This window comes from Zonotrichia albicollis, chromosome 22 (assembly GCF_047830755.1).
Source record: "Zonotrichia albicollis isolate bZonAlb1 chromosome 22, bZonAlb1.hap1, whole genome shotgun sequence".
In the NCBI taxonomy this organism is placed as follows: Eukaryota; Metazoa; Chordata; class Aves; order Passeriformes; family Passerellidae; genus Zonotrichia; species Zonotrichia albicollis.
The window spans coordinates 1,786,028-1,808,875 of NC_133840.1; the positions used below are offsets into that span (position 1 = coordinate 1,786,028).

General features: G+C 48.6%; 2 protein-coding genes across 8 annotated transcripts; one reads left to right on the forward strand and one right to left on the reverse strand.

The window, feature by feature from the left end:
- Positions 1–270: 270 nt before the first annotated feature.
- Positions 271–6,272, reverse strand: PIGW (phosphatidylinositol glycan anchor biosynthesis class W). 4 transcript variants are annotated; one of them, XM_074557250.1, is made up of 3 exons: positions 5,836–6,272; positions 4,922–4,978; positions 271–4,546 (listed from the first exon to the last, which is right to left on the reverse strand). In XM_074557250.1, exon 3 carries the CDS (start codon positions 4,530–4,532, stop codon positions 3,012–3,014), a length of 1,521 nt encoding a protein of 506 aa, XP_074413351.1. In that variant the 5' UTR covers positions 4,533–4,546; positions 4,922–4,978; positions 5,836–6,272; the 3' UTR covers positions 271–3,011. The 4 variants fall into 4 exon arrangements, with proteins under 4 accessions (XP_074413351.1, XP_026652218.2, XP_074413350.1 ...); XM_026796417.2 differs by lacking the exon at positions 5,836–6,272 and adding an exon at positions 5,460–5,811; XM_074557249.1 differs by lacking the exons at positions 4,922–4,978; positions 5,836–6,272 and adding an exon at positions 5,023–5,147.
- Positions 5,231–22,061, forward strand: MYO19 (myosin XIX). Of its 4 annotated transcripts, XM_074557243.1 has the most exons (26): positions 5,231–5,280; positions 6,265–6,354; positions 7,901–8,045; positions 8,331–8,479; positions 8,686–8,799; positions 9,491–9,623; positions 9,838–9,907; positions 10,275–10,377; positions 10,590–10,686; positions 11,115–11,191; positions 11,551–11,641; positions 12,942–13,113; positions 13,309–13,382; positions 13,476–13,597; positions 15,205–15,318; positions 15,548–15,583; positions 15,679–15,855; positions 16,698–16,844; positions 17,049–17,156; positions 17,634–17,704; positions 18,073–18,182; positions 19,950–20,113; positions 20,634–20,763; positions 20,899–20,984; positions 21,276–21,539; positions 21,924–22,061. In XM_074557243.1, the coding sequence occupies exons 2-26, from the start codon at positions 6,343–6,345 to the stop codon at positions 22,050–22,052; spliced, it is 2,895 nt and encodes a 964-aa protein (XP_074413344.1). In that variant the 5' UTR covers positions 5,231–5,280; positions 6,265–6,342; the 3' UTR covers positions 22,053–22,061. The 4 variants fall into 4 exon arrangements, with proteins under 4 accessions (XP_074413344.1, XP_074413345.1, XP_074413346.1 ...); XM_074557244.1 differs by lacking the exon at positions 15,548–15,583; XM_074557245.1 differs by lacking the exons at positions 19,950–20,113; positions 20,634–20,763; positions 20,899–20,984; positions 21,276–21,539; positions 21,924–22,061 and adding an exon at positions 18,543–18,679.
- The last annotated feature ends 787 nt before the right edge of the window (positions 22,062–22,848 follow it).

Here is a 22,848-nt window from a genome sequence, read left to right on the forward strand (position 1 = left end):
TTAACACCATTTTTATCCATGGATTTTTAATGTTTTTTTAAGCCGCTGGAACACGTGGCTTGTTTTGTTATCTCCAAGGCGGTGGAAAGGCAGCCAGCCCCTTCCTGTGCTCATTTGCATGGGCCTCTTTGCCTGGAAGAAATACCTGTTCTCTGGGACAGGGCTTTGAAATACGATACTGCCTGGAATCTTCGGGGGAACTTCTGACTTCAAAAGAGACACCACTGCAGCCGGGAGAGGAGGCTTGCTGGAGCTGATCCTTAAAAATAATGAGATGTGTTAAGGAGTTAGTGATGTTTCATTAAAAGTTAAGGATAAATGTAATCAGTTCCATATCCCAGCATTTTTCTACCCTGCAGCCCTACAGAAAGGTCATTTGGTGGAATTATGGCAGCAAAGGCAAAACGATTTCTGTTTTCCTCTGCTTTACTATTGCTGAAGTAGGTGACACATGATGGCTGAACCATTAGTCTTCCTACTTGAAATATCTTGAATTTTTACTCATTCTGTAACAATGAAATAAAAGTTTCTGATTTTAAAAATTATACCTTTGATGTGTATAAAGGGTTCTTTGTCTAAAACAGCCCAGAGTGAAGTGAAACGCAGAGTTCCTGTTCCTCTAGCTGTGGAGGTGTGTGGAGAGCAGCAGTGTCCTGGAGTTCACTTTCCACTTCTTTTCAAACCCAGACAGAGCTGTTTGCTCCTCCTGTGATGGAGGGTGCCCAATTGCATCTCTGGGTTCTCTTGTGTTCACAGGCTGAACACTCAACATTCAGAGCTGCAACAGGGGCTTCAGGGCAGAGCTCCCTGCATTTGTTATCCACATCAGGCAATGAGAATTTATCTCATTAACTCACTGGTGAGCAGCCCACAGAAACCCAGAATCATTTAGATGGGAAAAGACCTCTGAGACCATCAAGCCAAACCTTTGATCCACACTTTGTGAACAAGCCCAGAGCACTGAGTGCCACATCCAGTCACTCCTTGGACACCTTCCAGTGCCTGACCACGCTTCCCATGGAGAAATTCCTGGATGTCCAACCTGGACCTCCTCTGGTGCAGCTTGAGGCCATGTCCCGTGTTTGTGTCACTTGCTGCCTGGGAGAAGGGACCAAAACCACCTGGCTTCAACCCCCAACTTACTCCTCAGGGCATTAGAAGCAGGAGAAGTGTCAGGATGAGGAGCTGGCCTCGGTGAGAGGTTTGCTCTCACTGCTGCTGTGCCAAGCACAGCTGCACCCTGAACTGGCACCACCAGCCCGTGTGGGGCTCACCCACCCGGCCTCCCACGTCCTCCCTGCTCCAGCCAGAGCAGCTGGCACCTGGGTGCCCCGTGCTTGCCCAGACACAGCTCTGCCTGTCACACCCAGCCCCTTCTGAATCACACCACCGGCTTGTGCTCGCAGGCACAGCTCGCTGCAGGTCCCGCGCTTTAAATATTTCAAAAATAAATATCCATGAGGAATTCTGCATAAATGAGTAGTGCCAGTTGGTTCACGAGGGAGACCTTTCTTCCCTAGGCAAGTCTAGGAAGTGTTTTAAAATAAACACATCCACCAGTTACCAGAAAACTCTGCTATAAACTGACAACTGTTTCTAAGAGGTTGTTGCCAGTTCTTGCATCTGTCCCCAGGATAACACAGGCTGCTTTGCTTTCATTCTCAAGACTACTTGGCTTTAAGTTGGAAGCAAACAAGCATGAACTCAGCGTGGCCACAGCCTGCAATCCTCAGGCTTCACCTTTCTGCTGGCCAGGGCTTGGAGAACTTAGTAAATGTATGACTCTTCCACAGCATGTCTGTCTTAAGGAATCTGATTTAGAGGCTTATTCTCCAAAGGTCTGATGATTCATCACTCGTGATAGACAAGGAGAAATATGGAATATGGCCCATGTGTACTGCTGTAACTCCACTGACACTGGGCATCTATCACCAACTACTATTGGTATTCCACTTCCAAAGTATTTATACCCCATTATTGAATTCCTCACAATCTTTAAGTGTATTTCTCCTCCCACCGACCTGATGAGGTCAGGAAGAACTGTCACAGTCAGGAAAGGGAACACAGAGGGTGTTCTGGCCTGGCCTGGCAAGGAAGAGTGGCAAACTGAGCAGTTCCCTTCTCAAGCCATTGCCAGAACCCTGACCCAGTGCACTGCAGTTCTTTCCATCTGCAACCTGTTTGTTTGCTAATAAAAACTGATACCAAATGTCCTCCCTTGGAGACATCTCAGCTGGCAAAATGCAGCATTCAATGTGCTGGTCTGCAGGTTGGAGCTGAATTCATTTGGTATCTTTGTATTTTCTTATAAAGTGCTGCTCTTATCTTCACCACAACCTCCAACAACTGCTTTATGAATTCATCTGCAGTTGAGTTTATCCTTCAGAGCATCACATTTTATCTCAGGTCTTCATTTATATTCATCAGTGGGGACGGAAGTGAAATTTAGCTTTAATTCAAAGGCTAATTTAGGTTTCAGTATATGATTAACATTCCACAATTACTACCATCAAAGTCAAGCATATGCATAAGTCTCTGCAGGACTGGGGCCAAAACATTTTCAAGTATCCACTTATTCAATACATTTTATATAAAGAATTATTCTTATCTATTATTTATGCAGGGGCCTTAACTAGGTAAATCTTGACACAGCTAGGCCTCTCTCTCCATATAATTACTCCTCATCTTACTTTTCATCTGGTTTCTGCTCTACCCTGTTATCTAATTCCTTGGGTATGAGCACAGTTCACTAACTGTAAAACAATTTACTCTCAGGAGCAGCAGGAATATTCAGCAATCTCCAAACCTAAGTTTTTAGGATAATGTGCAACAACTCCCAACAGGTAAGATCATCAGCTGTATAATCTGGTGAAATTAACCATTAAAGAGTAATCAAGACTAAATAATAAAAAGCTCTGCTAAATTATAAATTATTGCAACACATCCAGGAAAAATACCATCATCCAACTACAGCAAACAAAGTCCAGCTAGTCCACTCAGCCAAAGTGGAATCACCAAAACTTTAATACTATATTTCTGGCGTGCAATATATACATAATTAAACAATTAAAAAACATGTACACGTGCAGTATGCATAATGTAAAGGCAGCCTTGCTGTGGATTGTGTCTATCAGGATGTTCACAGCACCAGTCATAACATTCGCCAGCAAGAAAAACAGTAATTGATTTTTGTTAATAGCACTAATCAGGCACGGCTGTGACAGCTTGTCCTGCCTTCCCACCGGCTCGGCCTCCATGCCTTGCTTTTTCCTGCAATCAGGGGGCTGCACGACCTTCCAGCAGCAGGGCACGCTGCAGCCCCTGACCAGCAGCTTTGTGAACACCAGGCTGAGGTCAGTGAGCACGAAGAAGGCCAGCAGCAGCAGGCACTGGGCGAGCACCCAGGCGCAGAAGGGCAGGTTGGCCATGCGGCGGGACACGGGCTCGGTGCCCGCCTGGCACAGCTGCAGCAGCACCCACAGCCCCAGCACGGCCAGGGCCAGCCCCCCGAGGGCCCCCAGCCAGCCCCTGACCGAGCTCCTGCGCTGCAGCAGCCACAGCCCCACCTGCACGCTCGCCAGGTAGATGGCCAGGTAGCCAAAGAGGGAGAAGAGCCCTTCCCGGTTGGCATCGAGGAAGCCGAGCCGGGAGCCCCGGCCGTCACTGCCGTGCAGGATGAACATCTTCAGAGAGGTCGTGCTGAGGAGCAGCTGGTAGAGCACAGCCACAGCCAGAGCCACGAGCCAAGCCTTGTGTTTGGGGAATATGGCTAAAAGCAGAGAGGCTGCAAGTCTCACCAGCGCCAGGGTGAAGAAGAAGTTCCAGTGCACGCCGTACTCCGAGGTGTGCTCGTGGTACTCGATGGATTTAACGCTCAGCAGCCGCCCGACGCCGAGGGCAATCAGTGGCCACACAGAGAACACCTGTCTGGCCAGGCTGGAGAACCTGGGCTGAGTCCTGTGAGGCTTCTGCCGAACCTCAGGGCAAACAAGAGCATTTCCAAAGATGAAGGCTCCCACCCCCAAATCCATGGCTCCGGTGCCGTAGGTCTCGGCCTTGGCGTATCGCCGGGGGTACTGCGGGAAATCCACGGCCAAAATGCTGATGGATGTCAGCACGTTGACATAAACACGGAACACAGTTATTGCTGGAATGTACTCAGGGTCCAAGCGTGCCTTCTGGAATTCTTTTACAATTTGCCCCAAGGGCGGTCTGGCCTCTCGTTTTGTCTGGCTGTATATTTTGGAAAAGATTGCGGCACAGAAGGCAGCAAGGATAACTGGTATGAAAAAGATGATTGGGGACAAGACAGTGCAGGAGAACACGAGAGGAGACACCAGCACCAGGAAGTCCAGCAGCAGGCTGTACGTCCTTGAGCTTACAAGTTTTCCATGGTGCAGGTAGTGCAGGATCAGGAGGAGCCCTCTGCACAGCAGGCACAGCGGAGGCAGGGACAAGCCTGCAGAAATTTCCAGCAAACTTGTTCCGTTCAGGTTGCTGATAAAAGCTTCTTTCAGCTGTTTTTGGGACATTCTTCTTCCCTCCTCTGAAAACACAAAACGTGAACTTGAGGTAGCTTTGTAAAACGGGTCTCCGAACTCCTTAAAAATGAATCAGTTCATTAAAACAACATTGATTTCAGAAGTTACTGAGTTGCTTTTCAATTTAAAGAACACTGGAGCACTGGAGCTGGCCTGGGAAGCCAAGGACAGGCACCGGCTTGAGGAAGCTCCAGCATTTTTCATCCTGCTGCATTCCAACAAGATGCTTCCTACATTTCTGAGGGAGATCTCTAACACATCAAATCCTCCACTGAACATTCACATGGTGAATAATCTTACTGCTGTGTAGAACATACTTTGCCATATCCTCTATGGTGCACAGATATGTAACAACGTGATCCGACACAACTTTGTGCTACCTGGTCAGTACCAGCAGCAGCCGCAGCCCCCAGGTGCCTTTTTACAGCAGGAGAACCCTGCGGGGTAGAAAAAGCGTGAATTAAGCAGGGGTTCCGCTTACCGGGAGCGGGGCACGGATGGCGCTGAGGGGCCGGGCCGGTGCCGTGAGGGCGGGACAGGCGGCCGCGGTAAAGCCGGGCCCGGGGAAATCGGGGCCGGGGTAAAGCCGGGCCAGGGTGGAGCCGGGCTCAGTAAAGCCGGGCCGCGTTCCCCGCCCGCACTTTCGCCGCTTCCGCAGCGCCCGAGCCCCTCCCCGGTTCCGCCTCCCAGGCCCGCCCGCCCCGCTCCCGTTCCCGCTCCGGCCCCGCTGCCGCCCGCGGTAAGTCCCGAGCCGGCCCTGCCCGCCCGTCCTGCCCGGTGCCGCCTCAGCCCCGGCCCTGAGGGGACACCGCGCCCGCCACCCCGGGGTCCCGCCCGGCCGGGAGCTGCCGCGGCCCGCCCGGGTCCCCGCGTGTCCCCGGTGTGTCCCTCGTGTCCCCGGTGTGTCCTCCGTGTCACCCGCGTGTCCTCTGTGTCCCCGGGATCTGCCGGCACAAAAGGCGCTGCAGGGATGGGTCTGACCGGGCGCTGGGGATGCGATCCGAACTGACTCCGAGTGCCGCGCTGGGAAGGAAATTAGGGATGGAATAGGAATAACAATGCAACAGGAAAGGGAACTGAATAGGAACGGAATAGAGCGGAATTAGAATGGAATTAAAACAGTTGGAGTATAATAGAACAAAATTAGAATAGAATTAGAATGGAGTAGAATAGAATTAGAATAGAAAAGGAATGGAAGTAATGGCAGGCTCAGCTGCAGGAAGGACAGAATTCCTGCTGGCGGTGTGACTGGAACCTCAGCGTTTATCACAGAAATTCAAAGGGCCTGACTCACCTTGGGTTGGCTCCCAGGGATTTTCAGAGGAAGCAGGAAGGGAACAACACAAACTTCTCCGAGTCACTCCCCTTCCCAAAGCTCCGGCTTCTCTGGCGCTGTCAGACCCTCAGATCTGCCCTGTTTCTCCAAACAAGAGGAATTTAACAAGTAGTTGCAGTTTCTTGCGCATAAAACTTGTTTTATTAAAGAAAAGAAAAGCATTTTATTCTTGATGGAAGGGAAGATACACAATTCCCTCCAAAAAAATCTTTATTTGCAGGGCAGCAGCACTTGGCCATCACTCTGGGTAGGATTTCCAGCTCCAGTGTTACTTGTGCTCCACTGGGATCAGTAACTGTCTGAAGTCTTTGGGATTTGCTTGTGGAACCCACTGAAGAATAACATGCCCAAAGTTATTTTTATATATTTTTTTTTTCTTTATTTAAGCATTCTCCAGTGTGATTTGAATGAAGTACCCCAAAGTAAAGGCCCTCTCCAGTGTTCCCGTCCACAGGCCTGGACAAGATGCCAAAGCAGGTAAAAAGAAAAGCAGGAATTGTGTGTGCTAATTAAATGTAACTGCCAGGAGAGAATTCTTGGCTTATTTCCACGCAGTCAAGATTAGGTAACTACTAATGAATATTCACCCCTGCTTCACGAATTGACTGGACTATTTACTGTGGGTTTGAGCTGAATTAGAGACACCAGGGCAATGATTTTTGTGGTGCCCTGGGCTCTACCAGGGCAGCTGTTCATGCAGGCAGCAAGCACATCCTAAGGGTGTTTGTGCAGGAAGGTGAATGGGCACGAGAGTTGGGATTTATTGTCAAATATTCTTTTGCTTTTGGCTGAGCAGGGCAGCAGAGCCAAGCCCTTCCTCAGGCCTTGCAGTCTCACAGTGGGTTTGGCTTGCCTGGTGTGACACAGGGGCACGGGGGGAAAGGGGAATGGCAGGAACTCCTCAGCCCATGCAGGGTTTCCTAATTGTGGTGTCTGTTCTCTGACAGCAGCAAGCTGCTTAGCGCTCATTCAGAGGAGAAGAACAGAAATCACTTGGATGGCAGGGCTTTACTGCGTTGCTAAGCTTTTTTTCCCCCTTACTGTGTAAAATTCTGTATCACTAGAAATGAAGTATTTGTGCTGTCTGCAAAAGATAAAAATGCTCCTAAATGAGCAGCTTTTCATTTTTTTTAGGAACATGCTAAGTGGGGTTTGCAGTGCGTTTCCCCTGTATTAATGAGCTCAGCTCACATAGTGAGAATGCTGCTGACTAAATTTAGTATTTTCTGTATAAACAAGGTGATGCTGTTCATGGGTTAGCTTGTGGTACAGGTGAGCAGGGATAGTTTGGAGAACTTCCTGTCAAGGAGATAACAAGAGGAGTGTACAGAATGCAGAAATCAGGACTGGCACCTTTTCCACTCTTCATTTTCTCTTCTAGCCTCTCCTTTCCCCAGCAATGGCCAACAGGTCCTGGAATCTCTCTTCTGGCTGGTTTTCCATTACACACAACAAGTGTGCCCTTCCAAATCATGTTGTCAAGGACATGGGAGCCCAGAGGCTGAGATTTGAATATTTTAAGTGATTCAGAGGGGACAAAACTTCAGCTAAGGCAGGGCAGCTCCTGTCCCAGCACCATTCCTGTGCCCTGGCTGTGCTGTGTGCACTCTGCAGCTTTCACCCTGTAAATAAGAGTGTCTGCTAGGAAAGCTGCATTTGTTTTAGCCTGCAGGGGCTCCCAGCTGTACCTGCAGCTCTTCCTGCCTGCCTGAGCCCAGGGCACTGCTTGGAGTGAATGCATGACATGCAGAGCTTAGAAATGAGCCAGTTTAAAGAGCATGGAGTGTGTGAGTGCAGAGCTGCAGTGTGAGCCCCAGGCCACGTTCTCTGAGTGCCTCTGCTCACAGCCAGAACCCTTTTCTAACATCAGAGCAGGAGGAGGAGCAGCTCTCACACCCTGGGGTCTGGCTCCTGCTGGGACTGAAATTCAGTGACATGGAAGCAGCAGAAGAGCTGGAGCAGGGGATGAGGGGAAAGTCCAGCTCTTCACCTTTCACTGGTGCTGATCTGCCATCCCCTCCAGGAAAATGGCCAAAGGGAAGATTCTCTCATCCAGAATGACCTCAGTGAATCATTTGAAGAAGAAGTCAGGGCCTTCCTCGGTGATGAAGAGAAGCTGCATCTTTTTGATGACCTCACCAAGGTGAACCCGGTGACAACCAGGACAGGTGAGCAGCCAGGGAGTGTCTGCTGAGGGCTCCCCTCCCTGCTGGGCTCTGACAGCTCCTGCTCTCACTGCATTAACACCATCAGCACAGGAGCTGTGTACATTACACCTACAGTTGTGTACATTACACCTACAGTTGTGTACATTCCACCTGCAGCACTCTCTTGGTCACCTCATTCCCTGTTAAACCTGACAGGTAACACACCTGAGACTCTTGTTAGCAACAGGCACAGCAAGGGTCAAACACACTTTGCAAAAGATGCTGACAGAAGCTGTTGCTTTTCAGTTCTGAAATGTCTTCAAGCAAGATACAGAGTCAACCTGTTCTACACAAATGCTGGCTGCAGCCTGGTGGCTTTAAATCCTTTCCAGCCTTTCTCCTGCCTCTACTCACCTGAGCTGATGAGGGAGTACCACGTTGCACTTTGTCCTCAGGTAACCCTGTGTGTGAGATCACTGTCCTTCTGCACAGCTCCAAATTTATCTGAGAAAATACTCCCACAGGATAAATCCCATTTCTTGTGAAGTGTTAGTTCTGTTAAAAGTGCAGTGCTGTTTTCAGGTGAATGTGAGATGACCCATTGCTGTTGAACTGTATGGTTACTGTACTCTTAAATATGAATATTCTCTTTCACTGCCAGGATTTAAAACCTCACATCTTTGCAGTGGCTGAGCAAACCTACAGGAATGTCCAAAAGCAGATGGACCCCGTGAACCAGTCCATCATTGTGAGTGGAGAAAGTGGTGCTGGGAAGGTAAGGAAATGTTTTTCTGTGACATTGCTCTCAAGCTTTGAGCTCTGCCAGTGATTTGTAGTGCAGAGTAGTGCAGTGAATGAGCAAAGATGAATTAAAACCCCTCTGACACAGCACGTAGCCAATCTGCCCAGCACGACTCTCTTGAAATGTGTGTGAAGCATTAAGTGATTGCTGCAGTTAAACACACTCTGCTTAATATAGCAGCTCTTCAGGTGACATCTGTCATTTCTGGAGGGCTGGCTTTGAATCATTCAGCAGGAAATGCACCTGAGTTCAGCCTGGTCTGTCAGGGAGCTCAGCAAACCCTCTGTGCAGACTTGGAGCAGTGGGTGCAGCTCCTGCCCTGGCCCTCCTGTGATGGTCCATCCCTGCTCAGCACTGAGGGTATTTTAGAGCCCAAGAACAGGATGCTTTGCTGAATGTTAATGACTCAAAATCCATTCACATTCACTCCATCCCAAGGCAGTGGCTGTTCATCCTGGCTGAGCCTCCAGACGGTGACACTCCATGGAGACTGCCACTGCAGCAGCACTGAAATGTGTGTCTGTGGCACAGAGCTCCAAACCTGACACAGTTCCTCTCTGTAGCCTCCCCTCCACCTGCACCCTGTGTTTCCTGAAGGCAGCACTGCTCCACTGCCATAACTGATAAGATGTTAAAGAGCTGCTGTCACATCTCTCCCTTGCAGACCTGGACCTCTCGCTGCCTTATGAAGTTCTATGCCTCTGTGGCTGCCTCAGTTATCTCCCCAAAAGGCAATGAAACTGTGGAGAGGATAGAGAGGAGAGTGCTGGATTCCAACCCTGTCATGGAAGCATTTGGTAAATGTGGCTGTTTTAGCAGCAAATAAAGTAATGGCCACTGTGGGAATTTCCATTTGTTCCCACACAAGTCTCAGCTGTCTCTTGGTCCTCTCCTTACAAACAAACTCCTCAAATACTGGAGCTGCTTCCAGAGCACCCCAGATACCTGTGTGTGCTGCCTGGCAGAGTGGGACCACTCTGATGTTCTGTGTCTGCCACTGGTAATTTACAGGGAATGCCTGCACCCTGAGGAACAGCAACAGCAGCAGGTTTGGGAAATACATCCAGCTCCAGCTGGACAGGTAAGGATCACTGGGTAAAACCTTACCTCTTGTCTTGGTCCTTTAAATCTTTATCATCTTGTTCCTTTAAAGCTTATCTCTGAAATCTGCCATAGAATATTGTATGTCTTTAGAGCATATTTTGGTTTGCTGGCATCTTAAACTGTTATTATTTTCCTTTTTTTTTTTCTACAAGCTTTCACCATAAAGGTCTCTAAAAGAGTGCAATAGAAAAACAGAGATGTAGTTAAGAACTCTGAATGAAATATGAACAAAACTGAAGGTGAACTGCAAAGCATTCCCAGTCAGTTGGTCTCAGAACAACACAACCCTCTTGGATTCTGTGAAGATGTTTTGTTGAAATCTTTGTTCTTTTTCCCCTCTCCAGATTCCATCATCTGACTGGTGCTTCCATCCAGACTTTCCTTCTGGAGAAAACAAGAGTTGCCTATCAGGCTCCCAATGAAAGAAACTTCCATATTTTTTATCAGGTTTGCCCGCAGTTAATTTTGCTGGGTATTTCTGACACACAGCAGAGATGGAATCACCAGATTTAGCACAGTTGCAACTTTTTATAATTACCAGTTTCCCTGTCTCCCAGGCTTCCAAATTAAATCATCCTCCCAGTATGTTATTCCTCACTGTCTGGGAGCTGTAAACACCAAAGGCAGAATTCAATTTTTACCTTGTTTTCTGCCTCCAGATCACAAAAGGTGCTACAGCAGAGGAGAGGCTGGAGTGGAACCTTCCAGAAGGGGCTGAGTACCGCTGGCTGCCAAATTCTGAAAGAAACTTAGATGGTAAAGATTAGCCTCACTAATTAATTAATCAATCCATTAATAACGGCTGGAGCTTTATAGGGAGGCAGGCAGAAATAGATCCTGTTCAATGCCCTGCTCAGCCAACAGCAGATGTTTTGCAAAGCCACCTGCATTCATGGGATTCTTTCTAAGTTTCACTTGGCACTATTAAAGCTTAAAATCAGTCACCTGGCTTAAACCAGCTGGTTCTGGCAAATTTGCATCTTTGTGGCTTTGTTTAGAAACTGTCTTGTGCTTCAGCTGACAGAAAAACCCAGTGGGTTGGTTCTGCAGCTTGTGTGTGGGATTTACCCAGACAGCTCCCCTGCTCTGCACTGACCATTCCAGCTGGATGGGACGTGCTGTGATGCTCTGCTTGCCCCTGTTTGTGTGCTTGGCTTGTTCAAGAGCACTGTTTGGCTTTCCAGAGGACTGCTTCGAGGTGACCAGAGGGGCAATGTTCCACCTGGGCATCGGCCGTGCCACGCAGAGCAATATTTTCAAGGTCAGGCACCCGGCAGGGACAGCAGGAGGGTGTTGGGAATGTGTTCCTGGGTGGGATTGGTGCTGGGATAAATCCCTGTTCCTGGGCAGAGCTGCTGCTCCCCACTGGACAGCCCTCAGCCCCCACTGAGGCTGCACAAAGGTTAGATCTGAGCCAAAAGTGTGCGCCTCTGAATTTCAGTCTGCCTTCAGGAACCGCAGAACACACAGAAGTTTGGGGTCTGTTTGCTTCTTGCAGAATTCTTGCTCCTGCCTTCTGTGCAGGAATGTGCAGGAGCCGCCCTGTTCCAGGCTAAAGGAGAGCTCAGGGGAGCCTGCCTTGGGGGGAGCTGTCCTGAAAACTCCCTGATTGCATTGCAGGTGTTATCAGGCCTCCTGCACCTCGGCAACGTTCAGTTCTCCAATCCACTGGATGAATCTCAGCCTTGTGAACTGGAAGACAAAACCAAAGGTGAGGCAACAACCATGCCATGCTCCAGAGCCTTGTTAGTTCAGTGCAGATGCCCAAGGGAAAGGATTAGAGAAAAGAATTCTCTCCATTCTTTCCTTCCTTTATTTAGTTAGTTAATTTAGATTTACTTATTACATTTATTTCATTATTAACATTTCTTAAAAATTATTAAATCTACCAAATTTTCACTTGAGTAGTTTTAACTATTATTAATTTTCATTATTAATTCCTTTTAACTACTAATAAGTCTAATTACTTTATTAATAACTTAATTTTGAAAATTAATAAATTTGTTTAAACTGTATTGAATTTACTGCATTTTAAATTATTAAATTGGATTTGTTTAATTTAAATTCATTTAATTCAGAAAGAATTAAAGAATTTGAACAATAACTCTCCTGCTGATAGGAGACAATCAAAGCCGTGAGCAACCCAAAATTTAGGTGTGATTTTGTGAACAAAGAAAAACCTAATGCTCCCCTGCCCTGAGAGATAATATCCCTCCCTGGCAGGTCAGGGCAACTGCAGCACTACCCAGTGATTTCAGGAGGATTATCGGCAGAACTGTGCCTCTTGTCTGTAATCTTACTCTGCCATCACAGGGCTGGCAGAAATCTGACCCAGAGGCAGAGCAGGGCTTTTCACAGGAAAGCTTGGAAGTTTTCATGATAAAGGCCAAAAGGCAGTGACAACAAATCTGTTAAATTGCAGCAGAAACAGAGGTTGTTCTGCCTGTCTTCAGGAGGCTTGTGGATCTGGATTTCCTTCAGAGATAAAACTGCCCTGAATAGGGAAGGTTCCTGCTACAATTTCAGGGCATGCTCTGAAATCAAACTACTTAATATTCAAATAATTTTGAATGCAGCTCAGCTGAGAAAGATAAATGCTTTGTCAGCAAATACACATTCTTCTACACTTCCTTTCTATCCCCAAATCCCTGCTTGTTTCCTGGTTATGACTGATTGATTTGTCTGTCTGGATTTTGAGGTCCATGCTCAAAAAGGTGATAAAGTAACAAAGACACACCTAGAGAGAAAATGAACTTCAGTCTGGCACACTTCAGCTTTTTCTGGTATTCATTCTAAAGAGAGGATCCAGAATTCTAGAGGCATTCTGCATCCAAATTAAGAGTCTGGTTTTGCAAAACTTAATCCCAAGTTTGGGTAGAAAGATCCAAAATCCGCATTTAATTTGGAGAGCTGACAGAAGTGGCATTTTCACACACAATCTCCAGACCTTCCTTTCCTTCAGAGGTGTGAGCACAGCAGGTAACCTTGCACTGTTTGTTCTCCTGAACAAGAGTTTGTGAGGACCACGGGGGAGCTGCTCCAGATTCCCACTGAGGAACTCCTGGAATGTTTAAGGATCAGAACAATCACTGCTGGGAAACAGCAGCAGGTGTTCAGGAAGCCATGCTCCAGAGCTGAGTGTGAGACCAGGAGGGACTGCCTGGCCAAAGTCATCTATGCCAGGTAAGGGTGGCCTCATCCAGGTGATTTTTGGAGGGAATGGGGAGGCCAGAGGGATTCACTTGCTGCTGTTTCATGGCAGCACATCAGAAATTCCTCTTCCTTCCAAGTGACACTGATGGAAACAGCAGTAAAAGAAACAATTCTGACTATTGCAAGCAAGCAGCCTCCAGCTAATCCCTCTGTTGCTGTCTGCAGGTTGTTTGAGTGGCTGGTGTTGGTCATAAATGAAAACATCTACACAGAGCCCTCAGTGTGGACCAGCTTCATAGGTATGGATATCCCACCCTGCTTTAACTCAGGGGCCAGCAGCCCTCCAGGCTGCTCCTAAACTGAAGCTCCCTGTCCTCCCACACTGCTTCCAGGTTTGTTGGATGTTTATGGGTTTGAAGCCTTCCCTGAAAACAACTTGGAGCAGCTCTGCATTAATTATGCCAATGAGAAACTGCAGCAGCACTTTGTAGCTCACTACCTGAAGGCACAGCAGGTAATAGCCAAACTGAAGACCAAATCTTCAATATCTGATTTAAAAGAGCATTTTTTGTCACCTTAATTGCATTGCTGTGCCCGTGGTGAGATGGAACCTTCAGTCAGTAATGGCACAGAAAGCAGTGGGAGGGAGCAGTGCCTTTGTAAAGAGGGGAGTGTGGGGCAGTGGGAATGGCCCAGCTTTGGCTCCTGGGCACTGGAATTCTGTTCCCAGCCCCACTGGATCTCTGCTTGCTTCTCCTCAAAGAGCTGAACACTAAATTCTTGGGCTAAGAGCAGCCTGAATTGAGATTCTCTGGGAGGTTTCTGCTCACAGCCATGAAGCATAAAGCCCCTAAAGAGTGGAGTTCTGGGCTGAGCTTGGTGTGAAGGCAGAGCCCACCAGAGCCCTGTCACCCACACCTGGGCATGTGGGACCTGTGGAGCCCTCGTGCCCCAGGGGCACAGCTCCCTGACCCCTGCTGGTGCCTTTAAAACAACCCCCATTGTGGTCCAGCTTTATCCTTGAGTGAGGAGGGACACAAATGCTCTTGTTTCACAGCAGAGAAGGATTTTTTTACACTGTTCAGTCCCTCAGTGGTCACACACTGCTCATTCCAGCTCTCATCTGAGTGCCTGCAAGGTGCAGAGTCCCTGCCAGGGCTGCTGTTCTGCCCCTCCCCACTGCAGATCCATTACCAAAATGCTCTTTGCCATTAACTGGAATCAGGGAAATTGTTTTCTTTATGGCAGCAGCGTGCTGGCACCTCCTGCCTCACAGCGGGGTTTTGTCAATTTATTCAGGAGTCAAGTATTTCTTTGACTGCCATTTATGCTTTGCTATTGCCAGACTGCTTTCCCTGGCTGCCCTGGTCAGCATGCCAGGGGTTAATGGTCAGGGAAGATGGAAAGCAAGTTCAGGCACACAATTGCTTTGCTTGAAATGGCTCCATGACCTCTGTTTACAGCACCCCTCCCACTCACTGCCTGCCCTCTTACCTCTGGATCTGGCTGTCCCCCAAACCACTTAAATGCCATTAGTGGCTGTGCTGAGCAAGCTTTTGGCAGGAGGCTTTTCAAATAACTGCCCAGAGCTTGTGCTTGTTAAACACTGCTGACAGTTTGTCCTGTAATTCAGCATAAATATTGTACCAATTATTCCAGCCAGTATCTCCCTGCACTTCCTTTCAGATCAGGCTTTGCTCTAAATGGAGCTCAGGCAGTAAAGGCTGGCACACAAAGGTTGGGCTGGGGCTGTGTCCCAGTCCAGGGAAGGAGTTCTGCTTGTTCCTTGTCCTTCAGGGAAAATCTCAGCACAGCCAGGAGAGGCTTTGTGTGACTGTGGCCTTTGTTTGCTCTCTAGAGCAGCCTTGCAGCTCACTCTGATAAATCCACAGGGTTCCCAAATCCTCAGATAAATTGTTCCAGCAGGTTCTGATCCACACCCAAAAGCTACCTGGGGTAGGATATCCTCATGTGGGTTGTTTTTTTTTCTCAAGCTTGGTGTTGACCTGGAGCTGAGCTGGGATTAACTCCTCAAACAGGACCTGGATCAGCTGCCCAAGGCACAGAGCTCTGAGCTCTGGTGCCCTCTGCTGCAGAATAACCCCTTTCCTCTCCCTGCAGGAGGAATATGCAGCTGAGGGCCTGCAGTGGTCGTTCATCAACTACCAGGATAACCAGAATTGCCTTGACCTGATAGAGGGAAATCCCCTCAGCATTTTTTCCTTGCTGAATGAGGTAAGTGGGATCCAAACCCTTCATTTCTTGGGCCCAGGTTCCTGCCTTTGTCCCACACCACCAAAGAAAACACAAACAGTAAATTAATAGAAAACCTGTCAGCTATAACATTTCTGCAGGGTTTCAGTTTCACAAAATCTGCTTCCTCCTGTTCTGAGCTGTGTTTTTCCCTCTGATCCTGGATGTTCTGATTCAAATATGAAACCTCAATTACTTCTTTCCTCCCCAATATTTCAGGCCTTGCATACTCAAAGCAGCTCTGAAGGTAAAATTGCTACAATTTGAATGTTAAATTGTTGTAGCTTTTAGAGTCAGGTCTTTGTGCCAAACAAGAGATGCTGCAGTTGTGTGTCCTTGCAGGAGTGTCGCCTGAACAGAGCCTCCAACACTGACCTGTTCCAGACCAGGATTGAGAAAGCCTTGTCCAGTAATCAGTGTTTAAGTCGAGATAAATTCAGTAAGAAGCCCAACTTTATCATTTCACATTATGCTGGCAAAGTCTGCTATCAGCTGGCAGCAATGGTGGAGAAAAATAAGGTAGGTGTTTGCAGAAAGAGCTGTTTAAAAAAAATCTTAAAAGTATCCTATAGGCCTAAAGTGATTTAAGTCAAACAAATCTATTCAGTGCTGGGTGCTGGACATACCTTGCTGCAAATAAATCCTTCAGGCCATGTGAAGCTGGGTGATGTCCTTGGTGGGATCTCTGAACCATCACTGGCACCAGCAGATGCTTTGTTACAGCTTTGAGCTGGGGTTGAGGTGAACCATCACCAAATCAGGGCTTCTTCCATTCCTGGGGGATGCAGAATTGTTAATGGCATCAGGGCATTTTTATAACTGCAAATACAGCACTTAATTCCCCCAAAAAATCAGATAAATTTATGAGAAACGAGAGCTGGGCTTAACTGCTGAAAGTGCTCAAAGTGCTCAAATTTTGGCCATCAGGGAATAAGTGAAATGTGGAATAGTCTGCAGAGAGCAGGGTCCCTTCTCAGCTCTGACATCCCCAGCAATTATGGCAAGTGCTGTTATTTATTTAGCAATAAAACTCCATCTCTTAATTCAAAGGAATATTTCTAATGCCTGCTACAGTCTGTCCTTCAGGGATTAAACCACTCCTGAGAGCTGGAGCTCCCTTAGGCTGTGTAACAAGAGCAGTGATGGGAGCAGTTGTACATTTGCTGAATGTTCAGCCAAACATTGTTTTCTGTTCCTAAATCTGACTGTGAATGAATGCACATCATCAGATTTGAGACTGCAGCTGTGGTCACATCAAATGTGGCATGAGAAATTCTGTTCTGTCTCTAAATGTGCAATTCTTAGTTATTTTCAGAGGTGCAGCTGCCTGCCAGGTACTGACAGGTCATGTCTGTTTGCAGGATGCTGTTCCTCCAGAGCTGATCCACGTTTTGCAGACCTCAAAGGATCCTTTGCTTCAAAAATTATTCCCTGTGACAGAAAACAACCAAAATAACACCAAAACCCAGAACAGAGCAGCTGTTGTTACAGTGGTGTCCAAGTTCAAGGTACATCCTATTCAGGTTTCTGCTGTAATTTTGGGAACTTTCTGGATTTACCATCAACAATTTGATGAAATGCATCCACAGAGTGGATTTTGTGCTCTAACACTGAGTCTGTAAAGCCATCCTTGCCCAGGGCAGCTCCATGGGGTGGGTGGCAGATCCCTGAGGAGGAGGAGGAGCCCTGCTGAGCTCTGTTTGTTCCTGCAGAGCTCCCTGGAGCACCTGATGGAGATTCTGGGCAGAACCACTCCCCACTACATCCGCTGCATCAAGCCCAACGCTGACTGCAGGGCCATGACCTTCAGGAGAGAAGAGGTAACTCCTCCAGAGCCTTCCCCAGGGCTCTGCACTTTCTTAGCACCTTGAGTCACTTGCAAAGCACATTTTGGAACAGATAAAGCCCCTTCCAGAGTCACTGAGGTGCTTGTCCAACACAGCTCTCCAGCTGCACCTTGCTTGTGGCTGGGGTGATTTGGGTGCTGCCCTTCCAACAGCAGCCCTGGGCACACAAACACCTTCAAAACAAAACTGTGCTCACTCCAGGAAGCTGAGCAGCTTTGGGAGCAGAGCAGCAGATGCTAAAGCTGTAACCAGAGAGCCTCATCTGATGGGCAGTGAGGCTTCAAACACCCCTGGAATCTGCTGAGCCTGGCAATGCCAACACTGAGCCTGGCAATGCCAACACTGAGCCTGGCAATGCCAACACTGGCTGTGGATGCCCAGGACAGGGCACACAAGGAGCAGCTTCCACCAAAGTCAGCTTTGCCTAAACCATCTCAATTTGTGCCTCAGGTTCTCAGCCAGCTCCAGGCCTGTGGCATAGTGGAAGCCATCACCATCAGTGCAGCAGGTTTCCCAGTCAGGTAAGTCCAGCCTCTTCAGCATTTCTAATACATTTCTATAGCTTTTAGTGGTATTTAGTTATTCAGAAGAGCTTATAAGCAGGAAACCCAAATATTTTGCACCATCAGCATATCCAAGCACAATCCCTGCCCTGGCTTTGCTGCTGTTACTGGGAAATCTGAATTTCTTCACAAGTTCTGAACTTTCTGGCCTGTTTGACCATTCAGGCATCAGTCTGTTTGCATCCCATGCACTGGATCCACAAAGCCATTCTGGAATTTTCCCTCCTCAGAGGATGAGTTATTTACCATTCAGCAAAAAGGATCAGTTATTTACAGTAATGGTTCTGGCCTGGAATTCACTGCACATTTTACATTTTGTCTCCCAGGATCCCTTTCCAAAGTTTCACTGAGCGCTACGAACTGCTGAGGAAATCCTGGGGCTCCAGCAAAAAAAGAGTGTGGGATAAAAGCGGCTCTCATCCTGCTGAGAAAACAGGTAAGTTTCTTCAGGTAATCCCTCTGCCACCACGTAAAATTGTCACTGCACCCATTTGGTATCACACAGATCAGGTAATTCTATATTCACCACTATTCTAAAATATTTCTTTAACCTGTCACCAACCTGAGTTTCTAATTTGCTTAACCCCTAAAATCTTACCCCTCACTGCTGGTTTTCTGTGCTCCTCCTGGGTGGAACAATCAGTTTCAGAGGTGTCTGGGGTTCCCCTCACCCAATATAATTTGATTTAGAGTTATTCTTTAGTAGACTTGAAAGCCACTTACCTTTTGCTTTATTTTCCTTTTCCTTCCTTTCTTTCCCCCTCCTTGTTTCCTTGCTGAATCACTGACCTTCCAGCTTACCTGGACTCTGCTGCTTCTTGCACCTTTTGCACTCTTCTCTTTTTCTAAGCAAGAGTGAGGATGGACTTTAACAAACACAACCCAGCCCACAGGTAATGCCTTTGCTATGAGCTCCTGAAAGGAGGAGCTCACCAGTGGTTACATTTAATATTAAAGGTTTTTGCAGCCCCTTTCTGTGCCCCAAATGATTCCCTTTTTCACCCACTGGGTCAGTTCAATGAGCAGCAGCTGTGGGAAGCAGGACCAGCCTGTTCACATGAGTAAAACTGGTGTAAATCTGTTCACCCTGTGGAAATGGGGTGAAGCAACGAAGTGCAGGTTGGAAAATTACTTACACAGTGGATCTTTCCCCCTCAATTACAGACCATTAACTGCAAAGCCTCTTTGAGATGGGTTTTTAGTCCTTTTTATCTTGAGGGGTAATAAGCTGCAAACAAAGCAAAACAACTGCCCAAACACAGGAATAAGCTTTTGGTTCCTTTATCAGCCCAGCCCCATGAACACCATCAGAGCCACCAGATGTCTTCCTGTATGCAAGAATTGCTTCTATTTGTTTTCAGGACCTTAAAATGCTCTCATCTCCTTAGAAATATTTATAGCAGAAAAGCAAACAGTATCCAGGATGGAATGATGCAAAACCCATCCAGCCCTGTGCATGCAGGAACTCCTGCAACAATCTCTTGTTCCAGGTCTGAATTAAGTCTGTCTCCATTTCCAAAGAGATTCATCTGGCTGAGCTGTTTGTGATGTAAAAAATTGTGCACTGTGTCCTAGAAATGGCTTCAATAACCTGTAATTGCTGCCATAAATTCCTGCTCAGTCCAGGACCCCAGAGCTGCTCCCAGGGCCCTGTCACAGCTGTACAATTGTGTAGAATTTGCTTCCCTTTCCTGCACTTTTCAGTACATTAAAGCTACAATTCCCTGCCTTTTGTTCTTTGCTCCCACAGCTTTGAGTTTTGAGTATTTAATGGGATTTTCTTGCTGCTCAGTCTATTCTTAATGGCATTGCTGCTGCTTTCTCCTGCTTCCACGTGGGATGTTTGGGGTGGGAGAACACCTGAGCCTCCCTGGTTCAGCCTAGATCTGCCCCAGATGAGTTTTACCTGTGGAGAACAGAGGTGGTGACAGATGAGAGGGCAGCACCCAGGCACAGCCCAGTCCAAACACCCCACACTGGTTTGCTGCTTGCTGGCACCTGCTGCAATCTGTGCTGTCACACTTCAGCCTTAACCACAGCAGCATCAAGTGCTCTCAGCCATCCCCCCCTGCTGCAGGGGTTTCCCCTCTAAGTGGCCAAGAAATCTCAGAGCAAAGACAAGACAGAAATGTCAGAGCAAAGACAATGCCCTGGCCCCAGTTCCAAATGTCGTGGTGCCTTCTCCTCAGTGTTTCCCTTCCAGGTGAGACTGCAGTGATGGGGGATGACAGAGCACCACGTGCTGCTGTGCTGGAGATCCTCCAGGGTGCTCTCAGGGGACAAAGCCCTGCTCAGGCAGCAGGGGATGGAGCAGGAATCCCCTCAGTCTTCTGTGGCAAAACCAAAGTGTTCCTGGCCAATTCCCTGGTAAGTGCTGTTCCTTGGCTCCTGCCTCAGGGCCAAACTCCTGCCAAGCCAGTGTGACCAGAACTGGGCATTTTCCATCCAATTATTAAACCCAATCAAGCACCCATCAGAATCCAGCTCTGCAGAGCACTTTGTGTAATGGGCTCTGTGTTGGAAAGGAGCTGCACTTGTGTCAGAATTCCAGTAAGGATGGCAGCTTTCCTCAGCTCCACAGGACAGTTTGGCTGGGAAAGAGAGGAGGGAGTCAAAGGCACTCGAGCCAAGCTTGCTGCCTGGAAGCAGCCCCTTCAGTGAACCTGCTGCTGCTGGCTCCCCCTTCCTCCCCAAGAACTTCCATTTTCATTTCCATGTTACTTGAAAAGCACCAGTGAAGTGCTGTCACTTCCCAAACCCAATCCAGCAGTCACAGGACACTGGAATGAGGCTGTGGTCCCCTGGCAAACACCAAGAGGCTGTAAGAGAGGGAAGAGCTGTGAGCACAATCCCATCCCTGACTGCAGGCTCCTGTTCCCCACTGCAGCTGGAGCTCCTGGAAGCCAGGAGAGCAGAGGTGTTAAATGAGAAGGCATTTTGCATCCAGTGCTGCTGGAGAAGATTTAAGGAGAAGAAAACAGCAAAGGAGAAACGCTCTGCAACTCTCATCCAAGCAGGTGACTTGTGGGGTGGGGCTGAGATAACAGAGCAAGGGACATTTCCAGTCACCCTGGGGGATCACAGTGGCACAAGTGGCCAAGTGCCATCTGCAGAGATTGTGAGCACTCAGGTTTCTCTCATTGCATCCCCAGCTGTTCGCTCCTGGCTGGCCAAGAGTCGCTTCCAGAGGCTGCGCAGGGCTGCCCGCGCCATCCAGCGGGGCTGGAGGAGGTGCCAGGTGAGGCTGGGGGGCAGGACAGCACTGCAAGGAGCCTGAGGCTTCTTGGGGTCTGAGAAAGAGTCACAACTGTGAGAACTGCAAACCCAGTGCTCCAGAAAACTCTTCTCCAGCTGAAGAGCAGATGCCAGTCCTGTAGAGCTGCTTCTGGCTCATCCTGCAGCATAAACTCACTCCTTACCTGCATGGAAACCGGGGTGTGCTGTCCCTGCAGACTCCCTCTTTACAGACTCAGCTTTGCAGCCCTGAGTTGTGCCCAGCACATTTGAGAATTGTTGTTGTGTCTTTCAGGCAAAAGCGGCCGCGCTGGCAGCAGCAGAGCTGGACGAGGGGGAAGGAGAGGAGCTGGCAGCCCCTGGAGCTGCCTGTGCCCTGGGCACAGCGTGGGCCCTGCAGGCAGCTGTGCAGCTCTGGCCCCTGGGGCTGGTGCTGGCTGCAGCCCCTGGCAGTGCCGCGGGGCCCCGGCTGGCGCTGCTGGGCTGCCTCAGGGCGCTGCAGGAGAGCCCCAGGGGACACCTGGGCTGTGGCATCGCCTCCATCAGAGCCCTCCCACAGGTACCCACCCACCCCTCCCTCCTGTCTGCAGCCTGGGGTGCCATCTCCCACTGCCTGGCACTGCCTGCCTTCAGAAACTGCCCTTACAAATCACCCTCAGGTCTAGGGGGGACATTTTTGTGTGGCATCAAATTCTGTGTGCGGGAACTGCCAGAGCTGCTGCAAGGGCAGTGCTGAGCACCCCAACCTCCAGAGTGTGAGCTGATCTCAGTCCAGTTCAGTGCTGGCATTTCTGCAGTGACCATTTCTCTTCAGTCCATTTGTGGGCACTCCTCTGGAGGAAGAGGAGTTCCTCTGTCCTCATGCCCCAGTGGTTCCAGAGCTAAATGTGAGTAACAAAGCCAGCTGCCCATCTGGCTGAACTCTCCTCTCTTGTCCCTGCAGGGCCCTGTCAGGTTCCACTGCAGGAGGTCCCCCCTGCACTTTGCCACCGTCAGCCCCCACACGGAGGCGTTTTCCATCACGGGACTCAACCAGATCCTGCTGGACAGACAGGAGCTCCTGCCCACATAGCCCTGGCCTGGCCTGGCCTCCAGGGGGGCTCCCTGCAAGCTGCTGCTTCCAAATCACTCAGTGTCCCTCCTGCTGCTACCTCAGAGCTTCCCCAGCGCTGCCTTGTACCAGGGACACACCTCATAATGCACATTATAATAACCTTAAATAACATTAAATTACATTTGCTGTGGCTGGGGGCAGCTCCTGCTCCCCCCCCATGTCACAGGAAATATCAACACTATGGGAACAAATCAATGCCAACAGATCAGGTGCTTGAAGCAATGGATACTTGAACTGAGCTGCCTGCAGCAGGCAGAGTGAGCAAACAATAATGCCAATAAACATTCCTGATTCCTGCAGCCGTCCTGAGTGAGCAGCAGTGTCCCAGGGGGGTGAGGAGCAGCCAGCTGGAGCAGATGTCTCAGGGAAAAGCGGGGCTGGGCTCTTGCTTTTATCTACAGAACAAAATCAGAGAGCTCTCACAGCTGCCAGGTGAGTGCAGAGCTCCCAGACAGCACCCTGCCCAGGAGTGCTCTGAACCCTCCTTTGTTGCTCGTGGATCTTGAAAATGTTCAGCTGCTCTGTGTATGTCATTTAAAATAAACTGCTCAATGCCTTCTCAAGGTGTCTGACCCTTCCCAACAACCTTTAGGTTGAACAAAAACATTTCAGAGTACTTTACAAAGTACCAAACAAAACATTTCAGAGTACTCAAGGATTAAAATCAATGCCTTCTCAAGGTGTCTGACCCTTCCCAACAACCTTCAGCGAACAAAAACATTTCAGAGCACAAAACAATTTCAGAGAGTGCTCG